The sequence below is a fragment of the Lactuca virosa genome, chromosome 1 (genome assembly GCF_052849685.1).
Source record: "Lactuca virosa cultivar CGN04683 chromosome 1, Lactuca_virosa_CGN04683_v6, whole genome shotgun sequence".
Lineage (NCBI taxonomy): Eukaryota > Viridiplantae > Streptophyta > Magnoliopsida > Asterales > Asteraceae > Lactuca > Lactuca virosa.
This window is the reverse complement of record NC_136426.1, coordinates 309,870,653-309,892,409: the sequence shown is the minus strand read 5'-3', so window position 1 is coordinate 309,892,409 and position 21,757 is coordinate 309,870,653. Positions and strand designations below refer to the sequence as shown.

Below are 21,757 nucleotides of genomic sequence, written 5' to 3'. Positions count from 1 at the left end.
AGCCTTTCGGTGTTTCTTTATAAACACTCGATCGTATTTTCTCGGGAAACCACACAAGCACTTCAAGTCTCTCTTGACTTTGAAGGAAGCGATTCTTGCCCAGAATCATCTGCTTTATGTCTTCTAATGGACATCACTCACATCCAATACACATTTTGCTTTATTTCTTTATCTTTTTTCACCCTATTGCACGAAAATTTTTATTTTCCAACTTTCTGGTTGCTGATTGGTTCGATTTTTGTTTATCTTTTGGAGCAACAGGGGTTATCCTAAATTTTGGAGTGAAGCTGAATTTCAAACGACGAATTGAGGATAAGCTTTTGGGAGCGTGAATTTGAACGGTCCCTAAACCCACGCATGCTGACGTATACCTGGGAGAAACCACCCTGTCACATCGTGCTTTTTCAGGCGACGTTTCAGTGACCTCATCATTATCATGACGATTCTTTCTCTCTCCTGGCAACGGTATATAAAGGGCTTCTAATTACATTTGTCTCTTTTACCTGCAACAAACTCTCTCTATATACACGGCGATTTACAACTGTTCATCTTCTTCCTTAACTCAACAATGGCGACTTCTTCCTCGGCTCACGATCAAACTGCTTCGTCCACATTGCTCTCGATCAAGCCAAACCAGAACATTATCATTGAACTCAACCCTTTTCTGTACGATTCGTATATGCTACAAGTGGTTGAGTGTTTGAAGTATTCACCTCTGGTTCTAGCCCTAACACAGGTGGAATCTGTCCCAATGTCCCTCCTATCGCACGTTTACACTACTGCTTCATATGAAAAGAACAAGGAGAGGATCTACTTCCAAATCCTCTCTCACAAGGCTTCGATTTCAAAAGGGAGATTTTGTTCACTATTGCAACTTGCTGTGGATTCGTCTGTGATCTCACCAGACTTCATCAGCACTACTCAACTGTTCTCGATGCTCTACGAGATGGGTTACATTGATGTGCTTACCACGGTTACGAAGGTTAAGAAGTCATGCTTACTACCCTAATGGAATGGATTGCTTACTCTTCTCATCAAGAGTTTGGCGGAGAGGAGTGGTGGGTCTGATGGTACCAGCAAGGGTTTTTTGACCCTTCTATACGGTCTTTACAATGGTATAAATCTCGACTATGGGTCGATTATCTGGTCACAGGTGGTGCAAATCCTTAACACTTCGACGAGGCACTCTGAAATTTCGTGTGGACGATTCTGGACTCTCATTACACGAAGGGTGATTGATACTTTGCAGATTCTGGTAATGAAGGATGCCTTAGTCGCGTTTGTGGCTACGTTTCACACAAAGAAAATTATCATTTCTGATCCTACAAAGTTCCCTCAAAATGGCTCCATACCTGAGACGATGTACAGGTGTGTCTCAGCCGAGAGTAAGGTCATGACTGATTATCGCAGGATTCCTCCCAAGGAACAGAGAGTCTTATCTCCTGAACAGCAGGCTGCCTTGGATGCTGTGGAGAAACCTGGAAACCGAGGAAAAAGGGCTATTACCAGGAAAGGGACAACCGATGATGATAAGTCTAAGCTTCCTAAGTCAAGGAAGCGAAAGTCTGAGAAAGGGGATTCTTTTAAGCCAAAGAAGATTAAGAAGATGGCGAAGAAATCCAAGAGTCCCTCTCCTTCCAGTTCAGAAAAAGATGAGAAGGATGAAGAAGAGGAAATTCATCATGAATCACCGAGAGGTAACACACCTTCCCGATCCCCAACTCCAACCGAACCTCTTCATGACAAACTTCCAACACCACCCTCATCACCGAAACAGACAGTTCCAATTTCGGTTGCTCCTATTCCACCACCTACCACATCTCAAACAACAACTTCTTTACCACCACCACCACTAGTTAGTACCACTCCTATTTCTACAACTCCCTTACCACCTCCTATTGTTTCCCAATCAAATACCCCCACTATCCCAGAACCGACAGTAAACGTCAACGTATCTAATGCGGGGGCGAATACTGAGACCGAACCTCCTGTTACATCTAAACCACTTTCACCCTCAACTTCAACCGATTCTGGTGCAACTCTCGGTGGTGCTAATGATGAGTTTGACTCGACCTACTACAGTCCCTATCAGCTTCCTACCGATGATGATGATGATGAAGCTCCAGTCACACGACAACAGCTGCAGAGCATTGATGAGAAACTTGATAAATTGCTTGATGCCAACAATTCATACAATGATGTTGTGCTCAAAGCTTTTATGGACACTGCTCTTGAGCAATATACTGTGGCTATTGACAAATCAACAAAGGTTGTTGACGCTTCTACTTCTTCTTGCAAGAAGGCCACTACTGACGTTGTAGAAATTGTTCACCGTACTCAGATCTTTCTTGACTCACTCAAAGCGCATGCTGATTCCAATGCAGCCAAGGTGAATGCCTCCGTGGATTCTTTATCCAAGTCCCTTCAAGAGGAGCACACTAAGTTTGAGGCTGTTCGTTCTTCAATGCAAGCAGAGAATACGTCACTTATCAGTTCTGTGAATTCTCACCTTGAATCTCTCCACGCTGATTTAGCAAAGGAGAGTGCCTTAAAGGAAGATCTTGCCCGCCAGGCCTCCACTATTGAAGTTCAGAAGGTGCAGCTCGCTCAAGCTGAAAAGGAAATTTCTTTGTTGAAGACTGAGAGAGCTGTCTTTCGTAGCTGTACTGGGGATGTCAAGGATATGCTTACCAACCTTCTTGGTACTCATGATCCTATCCTTACTCTCACTATAAGGAATCATCTGACTTCAAAACTTCTTCCTGCCCTTGCAATGTTACATGAAATGAAGGGTGTTTTGGAGAGATTTATACCTCCAAAACAAGGGGGAGAAGGTGCTCAACCGAAGGTTACTGTGAAAACTGAATCTGCTAAACCGAAGGTCACAGTTACAACCGAACTGAAGGGTAATGAAGCTTCGGTTTCTGGTGATAAAGATAAAAAGAAGGGGATTGATGATGACAGTGATGACGAAGAAGAAGAGACTATTGCTGAGGCTCTAAAATGAAAGAAGAGGGATAGAGAATTAGATGAAACCTTAAGGGTTGCGAGGGAGGCTGAAGAAAGGGAAAGGAGGAACAAGGAGGAAGAAGAAGCCTTAAACTGCAAGAAGACCTTGTTTCCTCTCTGGACAAAAGAGACACTCATCAATGAGGCAATAGAGTTTCCAAGCGTCTACTGGCTGGAACCTGTCGCTTCTTTTGATTGTGACAATTCTAAGGACCCACAGTTCGACATGCCGATAACACGAAAGGCATTCACGTTTCATTGTTTTGATTCGACTGTGGAAGTTCCTTTCCCTCATCCAAAAGTTGATCGTGAGCTTATCGACTTTTATTTGAAGTTTGGTCAACCGCAGTACTTGGCATGGAGTGCACAGAAGACAGTTACTGTCAAGGTACTAAAACCTTCGCCTGCTGGGAAGTTCATAAATGTTAATTTCAAAATCACACGAGGATCAGCAAACTCGGTGTCGATTATTTCCCTGGCAGACCTTCCAAATTTAAATCCTCATGACTGGATCCTGTTGTTTAACATTCTGCTCACTAATCCGAAAGAATATGAGCCGATACTGGATCATTTGAAGAGGATGTTGGCCTCTTACATCCATGAGGTTGCTGCTATGGATCAGGAGATAGCGAAAGTAATGAATAAGAAACCGACAGTCAAGCCAACAGCGAAACCAGGAGATGTGAACAAAATGAGGATGAGCCAAATCGATTCTACACATCTTACTGTAATGTTTACAAGAGGCGAAGCCAATCGTTTTCTGTTCGCTCTTGTTGATAAACATTTGTTTTCAACAGACTGCTTAGAGCACATTATCAATATCATCCATCGGTGCAAGCAGAACTCTGAGGCAGATAAGAAGAACTTCACGGACATGCTTCGGTGGTACATTACTTTTCGTCATCATCTATTGGCCATTATACCGAAGGTGTTCAAGACAATCAAGAAGTCTTCTGCAGCTCAACCGAAGTGAGCTTTCGGCTCCATTGACGCAAAGGGGGAGATTGTTGAGTCTTATTATGTTGCGTCATGGGCTTGTTTTGTATATCCGGATTGGGCCTGTCCATCCGTGATTATCAAGTAGGGTTAGACTATAAATAGTGCATGCATGTATGCATTAGAAATGTTCTTGATTATCATTATTATTGTTTTGTAACCCTAAGCACCTCTACAGTCGAAGTTCTTAATCGAGCTCTTATGAGGTGTTAAAGCATTAATCACACGACATCTTTAAAGTCATTCTTGTGTTCATAATTACGTCCTTAATTGTTTGCCTGCATAGAATCTATCGATCCTAATAGAACTTTGTTCTAACAAGGTCAATTTAAATAGACCTATACGAGGGGTGTTATAAGGACAAACAAAACTTATGAAGCCACTTCAAATTTAAAAGAATAAATTTTGTAAAACTCCTAATTTTTTATCTCCAACACTAATCAACTATACCTAATCAACTTTACCTATGATCTTATATATAGCTAAAAGGAAATCCTTAATTAAAATAAAAACAACATAAGCTTCAAAATCACTGAAGTTTTCACAAGGAATCATCAAACCTTTTCCAGTAAGATAATGAATACCATAAATACATATATAAACTAAAAGATTGTTATCTGCATATATAATCACTTATCATAAAAAAAAGTTGAGTAAAAGATAGATAGATAATACATCACCAAATCCAAAAGGGCTAGGATCGAAAATTGATAAAACAAATTTATGGAAATTCAGAAACACAAATTTAAAAAAAAAACAATGAGTCAGAAAATACAAATAGTGGAATGTTATCATAAGAACACTCATATCATGCATACCTTGTTGCACAATAACCTTCATACGATGGCTAAAACTTGTGAATGCTAATAAAATTCAAAAAATAAAAAGGAAATGTGTTCATGAAGAGTGACAATGAAGTCTTTCTTACCCTATGATTTGAGTCTAGCATACCATACTCTAACGGAACATAAAGCCATATCCACGATCACAAACAGTGATCCCCGACTATAAAATCAAAACCAAATTGAGAAGAGAAAAACAACACAGCATCGAGTGAAAATAAGAAATATCACCTGAAAAAGATTACTTGAGGTGTGTTGTATCATCACCCATATTCCAGATCCTGTTAAGAGTCGAAACTCATTAAATGATCCATATAAATTGATAATCAAAGAAAAACTTACTCAATTTTGAGGACATATTCATCTAATTTTTGTTCCAAAAAACAAAAACAATAGAACCTTGATTCATGGTGATACGTAAAAATAGCAGCAGTGTTTATCTTCACTTTGTATTGTGCAATTAGAGGTGAATCGATGGCATCCAAGTTCGAATTAGGACTAAAAAAACCCCAATAGTAAAGTAATAAAGGTTTTTGGTCTCTCCTTCTGGACCGTTGGAGTTTGTAGAGAGAAATAGAAAGAAAACAATTAAATAAATGTATTGATGAAGAGGAGAGCGTATTATTAAAGTCGTCGAATGTCTTTAGAAGAAATTTCTACATCAAAGGCACGTCGATTAAAAATATTACATCGAGATTGAGAGAGTGGGTGTTGGTATAGAGAGGACAACTGGCAACGATTGAAGGAAGTAGTGGCAAGACTTGAAGCACGACTCATGAACTGGTGGGGACTGACTATGGAGTAGATCGAAGACAAAAACAACTGAGGAACCAAGAAGGAAAGATAAATAGGAATATAAGAGAAATAAAAAGACTAAAAGACAACGAGGTGATGATATGTAGGCTTGTTTTGGGAAAGAGGAAAGACTCATCAATGAAACATGTCTTCCATCTAAATTTGTAGAGCGGATGACTCACTTGGAAGAAGCTTTCCATTTTATTCTGAAAATCTCCATCCCAACGCGTATAAGAAGAAGAAAAACAAATCCAGACGCTCCAAAAAACACTAAGCGTGAAGAACATAAAATAATCTCAAGCCGTAAGGGTTTTGTGTGTGTGTGTATATATATATATATATATATATATATATATATATATATATATATATATATATATATATATATATATATATATATATAGGAATGTTCAAATGAAAAAAATTATGAAATTGATAACCCGAGAAAAATCTATACCACATTTTTTGTTCCGCAAAACCCTCATGCGTACTGGGGCAACGGAGGACTGTAATATTCATATGTGAATATAAACCACCGCAACTACCATTCGGCCACATATTTCAAATCAGCCGCTTAAGTGCTGCAGCATACCTAAAGGACGGAGAATGTAATATTCATAAATAAATAAAGATAATCATGTATGAATATATAAGTATATTCATATATTCATATATGAATATATAAGTATATTCATATATGAGTAAGTCTATGTTTATTCAAACGTGATTATTCATGTATGAATATGGTAGTCGGAGGTAGAGGTCGTGGTGGCAGTGATGGTCGTAGTTCCAGTGGGTGGCAGAGGTTCTGGTGACGATGACGGATATATATATATATATATATATATATATATATATATATATATATATATATATGTATATATATATATCATTTTTAATACAAGAAATAAAAGAAGACTCGGTGTGGGCAACGTCCACTTTCGTTTTTGTGAGGTGGCATTACAAAAACGCCGCGACCACGCCAAAACACCGCCCCCTGTTTTGTTTTCATCCGTTTTCTTCGTTTTCGTTGCCCTCCGTTGCCTCCATAACAACGTGTAACATCATTTTCTTTTCTCTTCACCTCTTTCATCTCTCTACGTTGATGTGGATCGTTGAACCGGGTTGCCCGTATGGAGCAACCTAAGAGATTGCTTGTTTGACCGTTATTTACACGCAATAAAACTTTATTGAAAAGTTATGTTTTTATCACAAACAAAAATTGTAGAGAAGAAAATGCAAAATATAGTGGTTTTACATATAGCTATATCTCAAATGATAACCTGCAAGAAGGTTCGTGTTTTCCACCCAATCGTCCTAAAATGTACAACGAGAATTGACGAACAACATTTTTTTGTCTTTTTTTTCAATCCCCAAAGCACCATCCATCAAACCACAGAACCCTACAAATTAAGCTTTTTTCCCAATCTTCGTCACTTTCATCATCCTCCTTCATCTGTTCTCTCGAACTTCTTTTCTAGCGAATCGTGTTCATGATCTGAACATGGACAAAAACTCTATTTATTATTCTAGCTTAGCTTTGAAACTCATATCTGGAGCCACATAATAATCTCTTTTATGTCAAGAAAAAGATTCCACCTTTCTATCGGAAGCAGATGAAAAACACAAAAGTCCGGAAAAATTGTTGGACTTTCTCTCGGCATCTCTTCAAAAATTCCTCGGATGTGCAGTAGGAGAATTATCTTCTGTGCTAGTTTTTGGTCCACACCCCAAATGATTCTCAGTTTTTCTTAACGGATTTTAAGTTCTTTCATCAGTGTTGTGTGCTCGAATCTTACATAGCGAAGTTATAGGTAAACATATATGGCACGTTTCTTTATTTGCAAAACCATTTCCTTAACCACAAATCTCTAAGAATTATCCTCACTTAAGGCGATTAGCAACACGAATGTCATGATATCCACTTTTCCTTCTTAATTTTGAAGAAGTGATTAAATTCCAAGATGAAAAGATCATCTCCCTATATTATTCAGTCATGCATTATTAGATTTACTGGTGCATCTTTAGATGCACGAAGAAGGTTGAGTAGTTATTCACAGTATTTCCAGAAATTGATATTAATTGATGGATCTACATCTAAGCTCCTGTATGCATGTCTGTAATATTGAGAAAGTTATTCACAGTATTTCTTAGTATAATATAATGAAATTTTGCAATCGATTCCTCATTATGTTTATTGCAGAAAATCATGAATCCCGGTCTTTTTTAATTAGAATTGGACATGATGTAGCTAATTTACATTCTGTATTTATGGTGCTCCTTCTTTGTTTCTTTCTTCCAATATCAATTTTTTTTCTGTTTTCTAGTGTTCATTCTTTTTCTTTGTATACCATGAATATTTTTCTCAAAAGATTCTGGCTTGCCATATATGTATGAATTCTTATGTAGCTTTTGGTACCAAGCTCTCCAAACTAAGCATTTATTGGATCCTACGCTGTTATCATCCAATTTAACACCACCATAACAAGAAATCTCTTTGCTTTTCTTGCTTGTGTGTTTTGACCCTATCTATTTATTATTCATTAATTAGTGAATGTTAAAAATCGAAATTTAAAAAACGTCCAGCTTTGTTATTTTTTAGAATTACAGTTAAAGAAATATTTTATGTTTGAAAAGCATAAGTAAAAACATATACAAGTATAACACGTTCAACAATTTTTTCGCAGTTGATATCAATGGAATCGTCCGACCCACCATTTCAGGAGTTCTACAAGAAATTATTTGACAGCCATGCAAGGAATAAGAATGATTTCAAGATTTTAGATGTAGCAGAAGAAAGAGAACTTCCAATGATCGATCTTGGTCAGTTAGTTACAGGTCTGGAGGAGGAAAAATGCAAGATGGAGATAGCCAAAGCCTCGCAAGAATGGGGAATTTTTCAAGTGATTAATCATGGGGTCTCGTTGGATGTTTTGGAGAAGATGAGATGTGAACAGGTGAGATTGTTCCGTAGACCTTTTCATGAGAAGACCAAACAGGGAAACCAAAAATTTAATTTTCTAGCGGGGAGTTACCAGTGGGGGACTCCTTCGGCCACCTGCCTCAGGCAACTGTCATGGTCCGAAGCTTTTCATGTACCACTTGCCGGCATTTCTACAACGGGTGATATCTCTACTCTCAGGTAAAAATTTCATGTAATACACGATCCTTCAACTCATTATTTATCTTTAGGTTTTAAACTGAACTTGCTAGGTATAAACTATTCAAATACATCTATCAACATCTCCTCATCATGGGATATGCTTTTTCTACTTAGTTATGAAGTTAAAAAAATGTTCTTTCTTAGACGAATATACCATGATACATAAAATGATAAAAAGCTAAATAAAGAATGAAAGAAAAAAAAAAGAACACAAGGAATATTATCAAACCACGCAAAAGAAGATTATCTTTAGACGTGAGACGGTTCAAGCGAAGCCTCCAACGGATCGAAGATATTAAGTTTAATAGAAATTAAAGCATTCCATAAAGTTTGGTTTTTAGCTTGAGTCGCAGCAAAATAATCTATGAACATCCTTGTTTTTTTTACTGTAAAATCATCACCATTACTCAACTCTCAGGACCACCCATTTTTCCGATGAACAAAAACAGCCACCCCATTTCTAGAGAATTAGAAAACAAATTTTTAATATATTTTATTGGGAAGAATTCCGTTCTTAAGCATACAAATATGGTACTTGTCTCACCTAAATTATAAATTATAAATATCATATATTTAACATTTCTAATGTTTCAAAATATCATGTTCCCCAAAATACTATTTTTTAATATTTTTATAATCATTTATTATAATATAAAATCATTATATATAATTATAAAAAATATTTCGAAAAAACGGTTTAAATATTCATTTTTTATTATTCATTAAAATTGTCTAAAAAGAGAATTATTGTTTGTCATTAAAAAAATTAATCATCCAAGTGTTTTTTTTTGCTTATTTTATCTAATCAATATTGTTATGGTATTATCTAAATATTCATTACTTGTTTTCTCAATATACATCTAAATGGTTCATTCACACCAAAGTTTTGTTTTTCGATAATATATATATATATATATATATATATATATATATATATATATATATATATATATATATATATATATATATATATATAGAGAGAGAGAGAGAGAGAGAGAGAGGTTTAAATGTTTGTCACATCTATTGTGTGCTAGAATGCACCAATAAGAATTTACTATTAATTATATGTATATTAAATGCTATCCATACTTATAACTCATTTTTATTGAAACTAATTAAATTCGTCATTAATGTCAACAATAATATTCTTTCATAATGAATTCATATCTAGAAGAATGAGAATGTATTACAGCAGAATGAGAGTGTATTCTAGTAGAATACAGTCTCGTTCTTCATATTTCATTCAAATTTATTGTATTTTAAGTGAGTAAATCTTGAAACAAAATACGAACTCATATATAAAAACTTATGTGCAAATTCATTCTGAAAGAATGTTATTGCTGACATTAATGACAGATTTAATTAGTTTCCAAAGAGAATTATAATTATGGATATCATTTAATATACATATAATTATGGAAATCATTTAATATCTATATTTATTTAATTAAATAACTATTTAATTTACTAAATTCATATTGGTGCATGTAGCACAAAATAAATGTTAAAAACAAAATAACCTACCTCTCTCTCTCTCTATATATATATATATATATATATATATATATATATATATATATATATATATATATATATATATATATATTATATATATATATCAATTGTCAAATGTATTTTGTGTTTAAAAAACCGGAAAACCACTTTTTTTTCCTTTTAAATTTTTTTTAGCCAAATTTTTTATCGAAAAAAAAAACCGAATATACCGTTGTTCATAATTTTTCGTCCTCTTTCTATAGAGATCAATGATGATATATAAAAACTGAACTTTTTTTTCGAAAAAAACTCACTTAATTTTCTTAGTTTTTTCAATATTTATGTTTATTTTTATAAAAAAAAAAAACTAATTATACCAAACATATTAATTTTTTGTACTCTATTAATAAACATCAACACTGATTAAAAAAAAAAACCTCGAATAGTGTAGATTCACACTGTGAATCAAAACTGTAAATATTTCAATTTTTAATATTCAGAATATGAAAAATCTCGAACAGTTCAGATTCATATTGTAAATTTGAATTACTATTATGCACACTGTGAATCTGAAAAGGTTCACAAAAAAAAAAAAAAAACAAAAAAAACCTCGATCAGTATAGATTCACACAGTGAATCTAAACTATAAATATTTCAAATTTTAACATTCACAATGTGAAAAAGCTCCGATCAGTTCAGATTCACACTGTGAATCTGACTTATTATTATGCACACTGTGAATCTGAGGAGGTTCATAATGTGAATCTGAACAAGTTTACAATATTAATCTGAACTGAAATATCGTTTTTTTTAACATGAATATGAATCTATGTTTAAAAATAAAAAAAAATATGAATTTTGATATATTTATTAATTTTTTTCTATAAAAAATAGTCCTTAACTTTTTTTCATCAAAAAAAAATGAAGTGAGTTTTTTTCGAAAAAAAAGTTCGTTTTTTATATATTATCATTGATCTCTATGGAAAGAGGACGAAAAATCGTGAACAGCGGTATATTGGGTTTTTTTTTTTTTTTTTTTTGATAAAAAACATGGCCTAAAAAAATTTAAACGAAAAAAAGTGGTGAGTTTTTTTGGAAACGGTGGATTTTTTTGTATAATCCGGTGTGTGTGCGTCCAATTTCAAAGTATACATCTATTTCCTTAGCCGTTGATTGTTATGATTTCTGACGCTCACGATTAATTCTTTAGTTCATTGGTTAATTATGGTTCTCTATTGAACTTCATCATATATATATATATATATATATATATATATATATATATATATATATATATATATATATATATATGCTTTAATTACTTATTATCTTTCAAACCAAACTTCTTAATAGCAAAAAATGTTGGTGCAAGAAATGTTTGATAGAATATTTGTAGATAAATATTTGTATTGAATATAATTGGTATACAAGATTATAAAAAATGTAAAAAAATAAAATCGTTAGAATATTATATATTTTCGGGGTTCTAAATGGTTATCCTTTTTTCTAAAATCATGTGAATTGACGCCGTAATAATAATTGGCAATGTTTATTTATTTTTTTACAACTGGGGTCCGATTACTTCTTGGTTTTAAATATAATTTTTGGCATTTAGCATTTTAATAAAAGGAAGGTATCCTATGATTGCATCTTTTCCATTTGCTTTTTATGATTATTTTGTACTAAAAAATTGTTTGTCTTGTTCTATATATATTTTTAGGGTAAATAGCATAAAAAACACTTCGTTTACATCAAAATTCTAATTTGACACCGTGTTTTTTTTTGTCTCAAATTTGACACTGTGTTTTCCAATTTGTTACAATTTTGACCACTTGACCGGTTAACCAGGTTACATGCTGACGTGACATGATGACTAAGCATAAGCTTCTAATAAGATGTTTTTTTTTTACATTCAAACTATAATGTATAAATATGCATTAGTTATATCATGAGAATCAAACTAACCATAAGCTTCTAATAAAATATGAAAATTCCAGGGGTTGCAAACTTGACATCCTAGTTTTAATCGACTACACGCCTCCAAATCTACAAACTCATTTTAAAGTTGCGTATTTAATATAAAATATAGTTTTAAAATAACTAATACATATTTATACATAAAATTATGGTTTGAATGTAAAAAAAAAATAATAATAAAAAATAAAAAAAAAACTTCTATTTATAGAAAACTATGGTTTTTAATTGAAATGGAAAATGGTCAAAATTGAACAAAAATTGATAAATGATGTTCGATTTGGATCAAAAAAACATAGTGTCAAAATTGAAAGAAAAAAATTAAACTTAGTATCAAAATCGAAAAAAATGAAAACTTAGTGTTTTTTGTGGAAAAAAAATTCAATTTTTTACACATCAGCATACCACATCATCAAAACTGACACGTCATCATGTCACGTCAGCATGTAACCTGGTTAACCGGTCAAGTGGTCAGAATTGTAACAAATTGAAAAACACAGTGTCAAATTTGAGACAAAAAAAAAACACGGTGTCAAATTAGAATTTTTTGTGTAAACAGAGTGTTTTTTATGCTACTTACCCATGTTTTTTATATGTGACTTGGATATATTAGAAAATCCGTATAATAATTTATCGAGATGAAATATATGATTCAGTTATTTGTATGATGTATAATTGTTTACTTTATATATATATATATATATATATATATATATATATATATATATATATATATATATATGCTTTAATTACTTATTATCTTTCAAACCAAACTTCTTAATAGCAAAAAATGTTGGTGCAAGAAATGTTTGATAGAATATTTGTAGATAAATATTTGTATTGAATATAATTGGTATACAAGATTATAAAAAATGTAAAAAAATAAAATCGTTAGAATATTATATATTTTCGGGGTTCTAAATGGTTATCCTTTTTTCTAAAATCATGTGAATTGACGCCGTAATAATAATTGGCAATGTTTATTTATTTTTTTACAACTGGGGTCCGATTACTTCTTGGTTTTAAATATAATTTTTGGCATTTAGCATTTTAATAAAAGGAAGGTATCCTATGATTGCATCTTTTCCATTTGCTTTTTATGATTATTTTGTACTAAAAAATTGTTTGTCTTGTTTTATATATATTTTTAGGGTAAATAGCATAAAAAACACTTCGTTTACATCAAAATTCTAATTTGACACCGTGTTTTTTTTTGTCTCAAATTTGACACTGTGTTTTCCAATTTGTTACAATTTTGACCACTTGACCGGTTAACCAGGTTACATGCTGACGTGACATGATGACTAAGCATAAGCTTCTAATAAGATGTTTTTTTTTTTACATTCAAACTATAATGTATAAATATGCATTAGTTATATCATGAGAATCAAACTAACCATAAGCTTCTAATAAAATATGAAAATTCCAGGGGTTGCAAACTTGACATCCTAGTTTTAATCGACTACACGCCTCCAAACCTCCAAACTCATTTTAAAGTTGCGTATTTAATATAAAATACGGTTTTAATATAACTAATACATATTTATACATAAAATTATGGTTTGAATGTAAAAAAAAAAATAATAATAAAAAATAAAAAAAAAACTTCTATTTATAGAAAACTATGGTTTTTAATTGAAATGGAAAATGGTCAAAATTGAACAAAAATTGATAAATGATGTTCGATTTGGATCAAAAAAACATAGTGTCAAAATTGAAAGAAAAAATTAAACTTAGTATCAAAATCGAAAAAATGAAAACTTAGTGTTTTTTGTGGAAAAAAAATTCATTTTTTTACACATCAGCATGCCACATCATCAAAACTGACACGTCATCATGTCACGTCAGCATGTAACCTGGTTAACCGGTCAAGTGGTCAGAATTGTAACAAATTGAAAAACACAGTGTCAAATTTGAGACAAAAAAAAAACACGGTGTCAAATTAGAATTTTTTGTGTAAACAGAGTGTTTTTTATGCTACTTACCCATGTTTTTTATATGTGACTTGGATATATTAGAAAATCCGTATAATAATTTATCGAGATGAAATATATGATTCAGTTATTTGTATGATGTATAATTGTTTTACTTTATATATCGATAAATTAGTTACAATAAAAATATTTCATATGACTCCCTAACTTAAAAAAAAAAGGTATTGATCGAGTTTTAGTCTATTTTAGATATATTGATGTTAATTTTTCCGAAATTACATGCACTCTACTACAATTACTACATTTCGGTTTTATGTTCAGTAATAAAACTCTTTTTACGGAAAAATTTAAGAAACTGAAAAATACTAATATATATTCATGAAAATATGCAGTAATCTGCGATAATTACTTTGTTGCAATTACTTTGTTTTTCACAATGAAAAAAGTTTGAAGTAGTTTAGAATCGTCACAAATTATAACTTATTGAAATGTTTGTTAAGAATATATATATTTTTTTAAATCAAATGGTAATTTTTTTGTTTTATGTATTGACATTTAAAAATGTCATTAAAACATTCTGTGACACATCTTCAATGGAGGCTTTATTTTGAGGTTATTATTATTTTTCTAATTAAGTGCTCAATACTTATTTTATTTGTTTTTTTTACCACTTAATATATATTGATATTAAGTATTTTATTTTATCACTTTAATTAAGTGGTCAACATCATCTTAGCCCTCATTCTTTAATAGGATTTCATTTTATCCTTTGAATAGATTTTAGTTTCAAATATTTGTTATTTATTTACTAAATAATTTATTATATTATATATAATATAAATTTATTTACGAAATATAAATTTTATATCGACTATATAATGTTTTTAAGACTCTTTTTTTTATAACTGTGTTGTACTTTTTTTCATATTTTATGTATATAAAATAATAATTGTATTTATGTATTTTTATTTTTGTGACATTTTGGAAATAATGTGCGTTTAGAAAACCACTGTTTAATTGATTGGGGTTATAGAGTATTTTAGATAGATAATGATATATTAATTAATTTAAGGAAAAAAAAACTATAGAAATGGGTTGACCATTAGAGATGTTATTTAATTATAGTTTAATGTATTAGGAATAATGAGTTGACAATTTTTTTGAAGTTTAGCATGTGTTAACCATTTGAGATACTCCTAGACTCGACGGTTTGGCACCCACATTCTCAATTACCGTGTCATAGTTAATCAACTTTGTATCATGAATACTGCTGGCTGTAATTGGGGTTTGATATTGTGTGGGTAGGTTTTTCTACCAATCGATTATGTTTATTTTTTGAAACAAGAGAAGTTCTTTTAAATTAGGTCACATATGGGATTGGAAAATGAAGTTTTTGTTCTACAGACACTTAAATATACTAAAATAGATCTATATGTTATTATCCAGGTAAATAATTCTTGTGACATAAATATACTTCACATCTAATTTGATACATATTCACATATATTTATTTCTAACTTGATACATATTCATATATAACATAAATGAACATCTTGAACCTTAATCTCATTGATATCACATTTTTGAACTAGATAAATTATGTCTGTACTATGACGTACAATGCGAGCTTGTAAAATGAAACTCACGTGATAAATAGTTAAAATACAATTATTCGAAAAATATATATATAGATATACTTAACATGAATCGTTCATTATTTATTAACCAACCTCTATTTATAATATCGACTTAGCGCCATTATGCTTTCTGTTGTTTTCTATAACATGTTAATTTTTAATCAATCAATTTTGAAGCATTCATTTCATCAGGGGACTAGTGTATAAATTAATTATATTTCAAAAAAATTATATAATTGATCCTTGTGACTTACCAAATACCACAATTTCAGTCCTCACTAATTTATTTTAGATACAAATGGTCCCCATGGTTTCTAAACATGCACGAATCCTCATTATGGTTTCTAAAACATTCATGAATCTGAGCTACATAAAAATACTTCTTTGCCCCTTTTCAAGTTCTAGCTGCACTAGACTGTTGAGCTATAGAGTTTAGACTGACTGACTCCATGACACTAGTTAATAGCTATCGTAGATCGTTCAGGCCAGTGATCATTTGGAAGATCACTGTCCTCCACTTGCATAACTACAAGAGATTCTAAATCGTATCTCACCGTATTCGTTCCATTCATTCGTCCTCACTCATGTAACTTGGCTAGCAGTTGTAAGAGCAGCAACAACAGCCAGGAAATTCCCATGCACTGGAAACAGAGAAGGAATCCATCAGGATGAAGTAGCCAGTGAAGTTTTCCCTCATAAACCTCAGAAAGACAGCCCCGCATAGATTGAATTTATTGAATGGAGATAGCAAAATACTCATAATTTCATCTGGGGTCATTCAATGCCTCTTTGACAGAGATATGAGGCTGAGGAGGGTTGTCTACCTGCAGAGGAGAATTAAACCACTTATCATGCAAAAAAAATGTTACCTTTACCGATAGACCACAAGGCGTGGGAGAAAACAAAGTCCAGCTGGGCATGGATGGCTCTCCAACAATGAGAAGCACTCCTAGGAATTGAAGAGAGAACAACCCTGTGAGGGGCACCATATTTGCTTCGCATGAACATAGCCCAAAAAAAAGAGAGTCCCCTTTATAGTATAGAATTCCACGCCTGTGTGCAAGGCTTGCCTCACTTGATGTAACGAACGAATTAGAACACCCCCTTCCTCCTTAGGACAACAAATGGTCTCCCATGACACCCAATGATGTGTCTCTTCTCCATTAGAGCTCCAAAAGAAATTCTAAAAAAGACCCTGCTCAAATATGCGACTCTATAGGGATAAAAAAAATGAAATTCATAATGGTATTCTAAATAGTATCTTACTTTTAACCTCTTCCCTCAAGGTCGGACGTTATTTCGGTTCGTCTCCATTTTAGTGAAACTCTTCCTCAAGCAAGGAAACCGATAAGTCATCGAAGGCTTTTTGTTAATAATGTAATAATCAACATTACTTCTTTTCAAGTTTCCCAAGGTGATTTCATATCTTTTTAAGAAAATGATACTCTAATCTATTCAGAAATAAGGAGATCCTTCTATATCGAAATTTCAGTTTCTAAAATCATAGGAAAATTCTTGGATAGCCCGGTAAGAATGTGGAGAAGAACCAAAACGGAATGGTTCCGCTTACTTAAAACTAAGAGTGGATGTCGCCTACTACTGAAAGACCCGTTTTTGCAACAGTTGCGTTCTTCTATGCAAGACGAAGACTTAGAAAGAACAAAGAAGTTTGGATCCGAAAAAGTATGCTTAGGCAGTTCTTTCGCTGAGCACAAGAGAATAAAGAGGCATTTTTATCACTTCAAATCGGTATTTCTTTTCTTTAAAACTAAATTTAAATAACTACAAATAAAAAATAAATAAACTTAAACCATTCCCAACTACCAACCCCTCTTCCCCACCTCTTGCTCTTTAACATTATAATTAAAAGAGAAATAGTAAGAGAAAAAAAGATTGGGATGGACCCCTTCGCCGGTAATTCCTGTAATTGACCCTCTTGTCGCAGATTACAAAGAGAGAGAGAAATACGACAAGAAATAAAGAACAAGATAGAGAAATTGAGGAGGGTTAGCGAACATGGACGTTTCGGTAGGGTTAGCGATGGAAGTGCAAGTAGTGTAAGGTGGATGTGAAGATGGAAGTTGGGTGAATAGGGCCTGATGAAAAATCCATATGAAGATGATGATGCATGTAGAGGATGGAAATATTTGACGATGGGCCTGTCTTATTGTACCTCTATTGGTGCAGCAAGTAATTAGGATTGGAGATGATGATGATCTCGATGATATGAAGGTGATAACATGACGCTGATGTTGGCAATGTTTGGAAAGGGTGAAAGATGGTAACAAAAGGAATGGGGTTAAGGTGGGGAGCTTTTATTTCCTTTTTTACTTAAGTCAAAGTTCCTAAAACATACAAAATAAAATGAAAAGGGTATACCAGTCTTTTTAGCAGGGACCAAAAAAACAACTTTTGAAACCACAGGACCACGTATATAAAAAAGTTAGCATCGACTGAAATTGTGACATTTGGTAAGCGATAAGGACCATTTATATAACCGTGTCTTATATTTATTAATATATATAGTATACTTTTTATTGATTATTATTTAGAGTAACTATGTACGAAAAATGAATTTTTGAACGACTTTCAATATTTACACATTTTTAAAACATTTTACTGCATTGATCATGACATCCACCTTACTTTAGCAAAGTCCATGATGGTCCATGCATAGTACTCATAAATGAAACTAAAGCGTTCGTGTGATGGATAGCTAGGATTGGAGAGTTGACATGTACATAATAATTTTTTTTACCACACAACAATTTATGTTTTATAGGGTTATACAATACACAAATATAAAAATTCCACAATTCTGTAAAACATAAATTGTTGTGTATGACATAAATTTGTTGTGTACAGATCACTTTCCTTAGGATTTGTGAAAGGTTAAAAAGAAAAGACACGACTTTAATGATCAGTCACCAATTTGATAATAATATTTACATTTTGGATATATTTTCTAACCTCATATTATTATTGTAATACAGCATAACAACAAAACAACTTGCAACCAAGATTTCTAACCTAGCACAAAAAGTAGCTGCAATTTTGGCAGAGCAATTAGGCTATAAACCAGATTCCTTTGAGAGAGATTGTTCTACTACCAGCTGCTATCTTCGACTGAATCGATATCCTGCTTGCCCCATTTCACCAGAAGTGTTTGGATTGATGCCACATACTGATAGTGATTTCTTGACCATCTTACATCAAGATCAAATTGGAGGATTACAATTAGTAAAAGATGGGAGATGGATTTCTGTTAAACCAAATCCAGAAGCTCTAATCATCAATATCAGAGATCTTTTTCAGGTATAAATTTTATATATTCCTTTTATATAGTATAACCATTATCAATGATATAAGTGTCGGTTTGTATTAAGTTGTTCCTTTTGGTTTCAGGCTTGGAGTAATAATACTTATAAGAGTGTTGAGCATCGTGTTGTCGCTAATAAGAATGCGGAGAGGTTCTCAACTGCTTATTTCTTCTGTCCATCTTATGAAACAATGATACAAAGTTGCTTCGAGAACTCAGTTTATAGAGAATTTAGTTTTAGAGAATTCAGAGAACAGGTTCAAGAAGATGTCAAGATACATGGTTACAAAATAGGGCTTCCCAGGTTTATCATTTAAACCAAACATATAGACCTAAAACTCCACACATATATTCAGACCACCACTCCCTGAAACATATTTAGTATATGATATATAAGTGTTAGAAAGAATCATTAGATACTAGTTAAGCATTATAACAAAGAAGCATGGGTTATGAAACTAAAATTAATATATCTTAGTTAATTATATTTCACCAAAGTGTATGACTACCAAATGGAAGTTCCTTTCAACATAAAAAGGGAGAAATGGAGAAAAAAAAACTTAAGAAGACTCATCACAAAGCATGGTGCATGCATGAAGAATCAGGAGAGAAGATGTACAGTCTAAAAAATCATGGTCGCATGTGATGCTATTAAAAAAATACTTTGTGAGGAATAGGAGATGATCATCATCAATAACATCGCTACAAACATGATGCATGTAATATATGGAAAATAAAATCTTCTACTAGTTTATCCTAATACTTCATCCTCCTCCCTTTTAATCTTACATATTTGATGATTGACATTTGTAATGTACTATTTATCTTATCTCATATAATCCTTTGATTGTAATACTTGTCAGGATCCAGTGAGTAGAAGGATCAATAGAAATATTTAGTAGAAGTATATTGAACCTTTCATAATGTATTCAGACTATTAAATATTGTTTTTGTTGTATTCATTCCTATACTACTTGGCAAGGCATAGAAATGGCATGTAGAACTAGTAATAATTTTCAATGCAGAGCGTATAATCTTTTAATTGTATAAATCATATTGAATACCTATTTATATTTCCTTTTTATGTATATATATTATTATTTTTAGGTTCATGTGTACTTAGGATGGCTTAAGATCATGAAATGTGTCTCTCAATTGCAATTATAAATATTGAGATGAATTAGGGATTCCATCCTTGAGTTTTAGATTAAAGGGTCGTACGTTTGAAAAGTATTTAGAAAAGTGTAAAGATCTTTAAATTATTTTCAAAAACGTAGTGCACAAACATTGTTTAGAAATATGGACCATGTGTTTTATTGAAAAAAGGAAGAAACAAATGGCTTCAAAATTTTTCTTTCTGGTGACAATCTTCACGGTAGTTTAAACTCCAGAACTAACATTCTCGTTTCCTTGCCAAAAATTTATATGTTTTTTTACATATTTTATAAAAGGGGTTGTGGCAGATGGTTATGTCGGTAGTGCAAATGGCCATTAATACAACAAATTTTCATTAAGAACATCATGGGTTAGTGTTTCTATATCCATGTAATTATTACTGTCATTTATTTATTGTGCCTTTTATGTATTTCTCCTATTATTGATGTATGTATTGTGTAACTTTTCTTATTTATAAAAGGCTTACATATTCCCTCTTGTGGAACATAGAGATTTAATTCACTCATTGTATGATATGCCTAGTGTCTATTCTCTTTTCGTAACTCCGACCCGAAACTTCACTTCCACCACCGATGCTGGTACAAGCCAGATATGTCATTTATGCGGGGAGATAGGACATCTCAAGAAGGATTGTCCAATAACAAAGAACTCTGGCGCAGACGGGAAAATACTAAGGATCACTGCTGCAGGAGAGACTACTCCGGACTCACGTTGAAATTTTAGGGCGTTTTCGTTATATTAGACTTATAAACTGTTAAAAACTAGTGCAACTCGAGTCATATCTTTTGCGAAATACCATCAGTCGAGGGACTCTCGTGCTGCGTGTACTTGCTTTTGTAGTATACCTTGTTCACATCAACAGTCTTGTAAGACAAAACTAAAGTACTGAAACTCTGTCAAGTTGCACCATTATGTTTTTGTAACGCCTTTATGATCTAATCTAACGCGTTTTATTTCAAGTAGTCCGACATTATCATGTAACATGAGTCAATTCGATCCTTACAATGCCAATCTTGTACGAAAACTCTTTTCCCCATAGCCTCCTTTCTAGCGAAGCCGTCATTCCAGAGTTCCGAGATACTCATGTGAAGGGTATCTTATGTTTCGTGTCCTACCCGAAGAAACCTCCCCGGAATGCCACTCGTACAGTACGTCAAGTTCCATCCGAAGAGCCATACGGATAATCTATCGCTGAGGAATGTGTACGCAAGAGTGGTATATAATCAAGGTTCTACAAGTTTAGAATTGATGCTTTCGCTTTAACTTCTTTTCCTTGTTTGGATGCGAGCTTAGAGAAGAATCATTTATTCGACGGCCTTTTCAATCTTAATTATATACGACTCGTGTACGCGAAGCTGTGATTAATGAACCAAATATGACTTCAAAAAGGAACTTCAGGACGAAGACTGCTCAAGAAT

At 32.7% G+C, this 21,757-nt stretch overlaps 1 protein-coding gene across 2 annotated transcripts; it reads left to right on the top strand.

Moving 5' to 3' along the window:
* Positions 1-6,893: 6,893 nt before the first annotated feature.
* LOC145167739 (gibberellin 2-beta-dioxygenase 8-like) lies at positions 6,894-20,125 on the top strand. 2 transcript variants are annotated; one of them, XM_079086976.1, is made up of 4 exons: positions 6,894-7,456; positions 8,330-8,784; positions 18,838-19,159; positions 19,250-20,123. In XM_079086976.1, the coding sequence occupies exons 2-4, from the start codon at positions 8,339-8,341 to the stop codon at positions 19,478-19,480; spliced, it is 999 nt and encodes a 332-aa protein (XP_078943102.1). In that variant the 5' UTR covers positions 6,894-7,456; positions 8,330-8,338; the 3' UTR covers positions 19,481-20,123. The 2 variants fall into 2 exon arrangements, with proteins under 2 accessions (XP_078943102.1, XP_078943107.1); XM_079086981.1 differs by lacking the exon at positions 6,894-7,456 and having other exon boundaries at positions 19,250-20,125.
* The last annotated feature ends 1,632 nt before the right edge of the window (positions 20,126-21,757 follow it).

Bases quoted from the DNA above. Each gene is read 5' to 3' on its own strand.
- LOC145167739 (XM_079086981.1), top strand. From the start codon at position 8,339: ATGGAATCGTCCGACCCACCATTTCAGGAGTTCTACAAGAAATTATTT. The intron at 8,785-18,837 runs GTAAAAATTTCA...ATTGTAATACAG, and splicing joins GGTGATATCTCTACTCTCAG to CATAACAACAAAACAACTTG. The intron at 19,160-19,249 runs GTATAAATTTTA...TTTTGGTTTCAG, and splicing joins ATATCAGAGATCTTTTTCAG to GCTTGGAGTAATAATACTTA.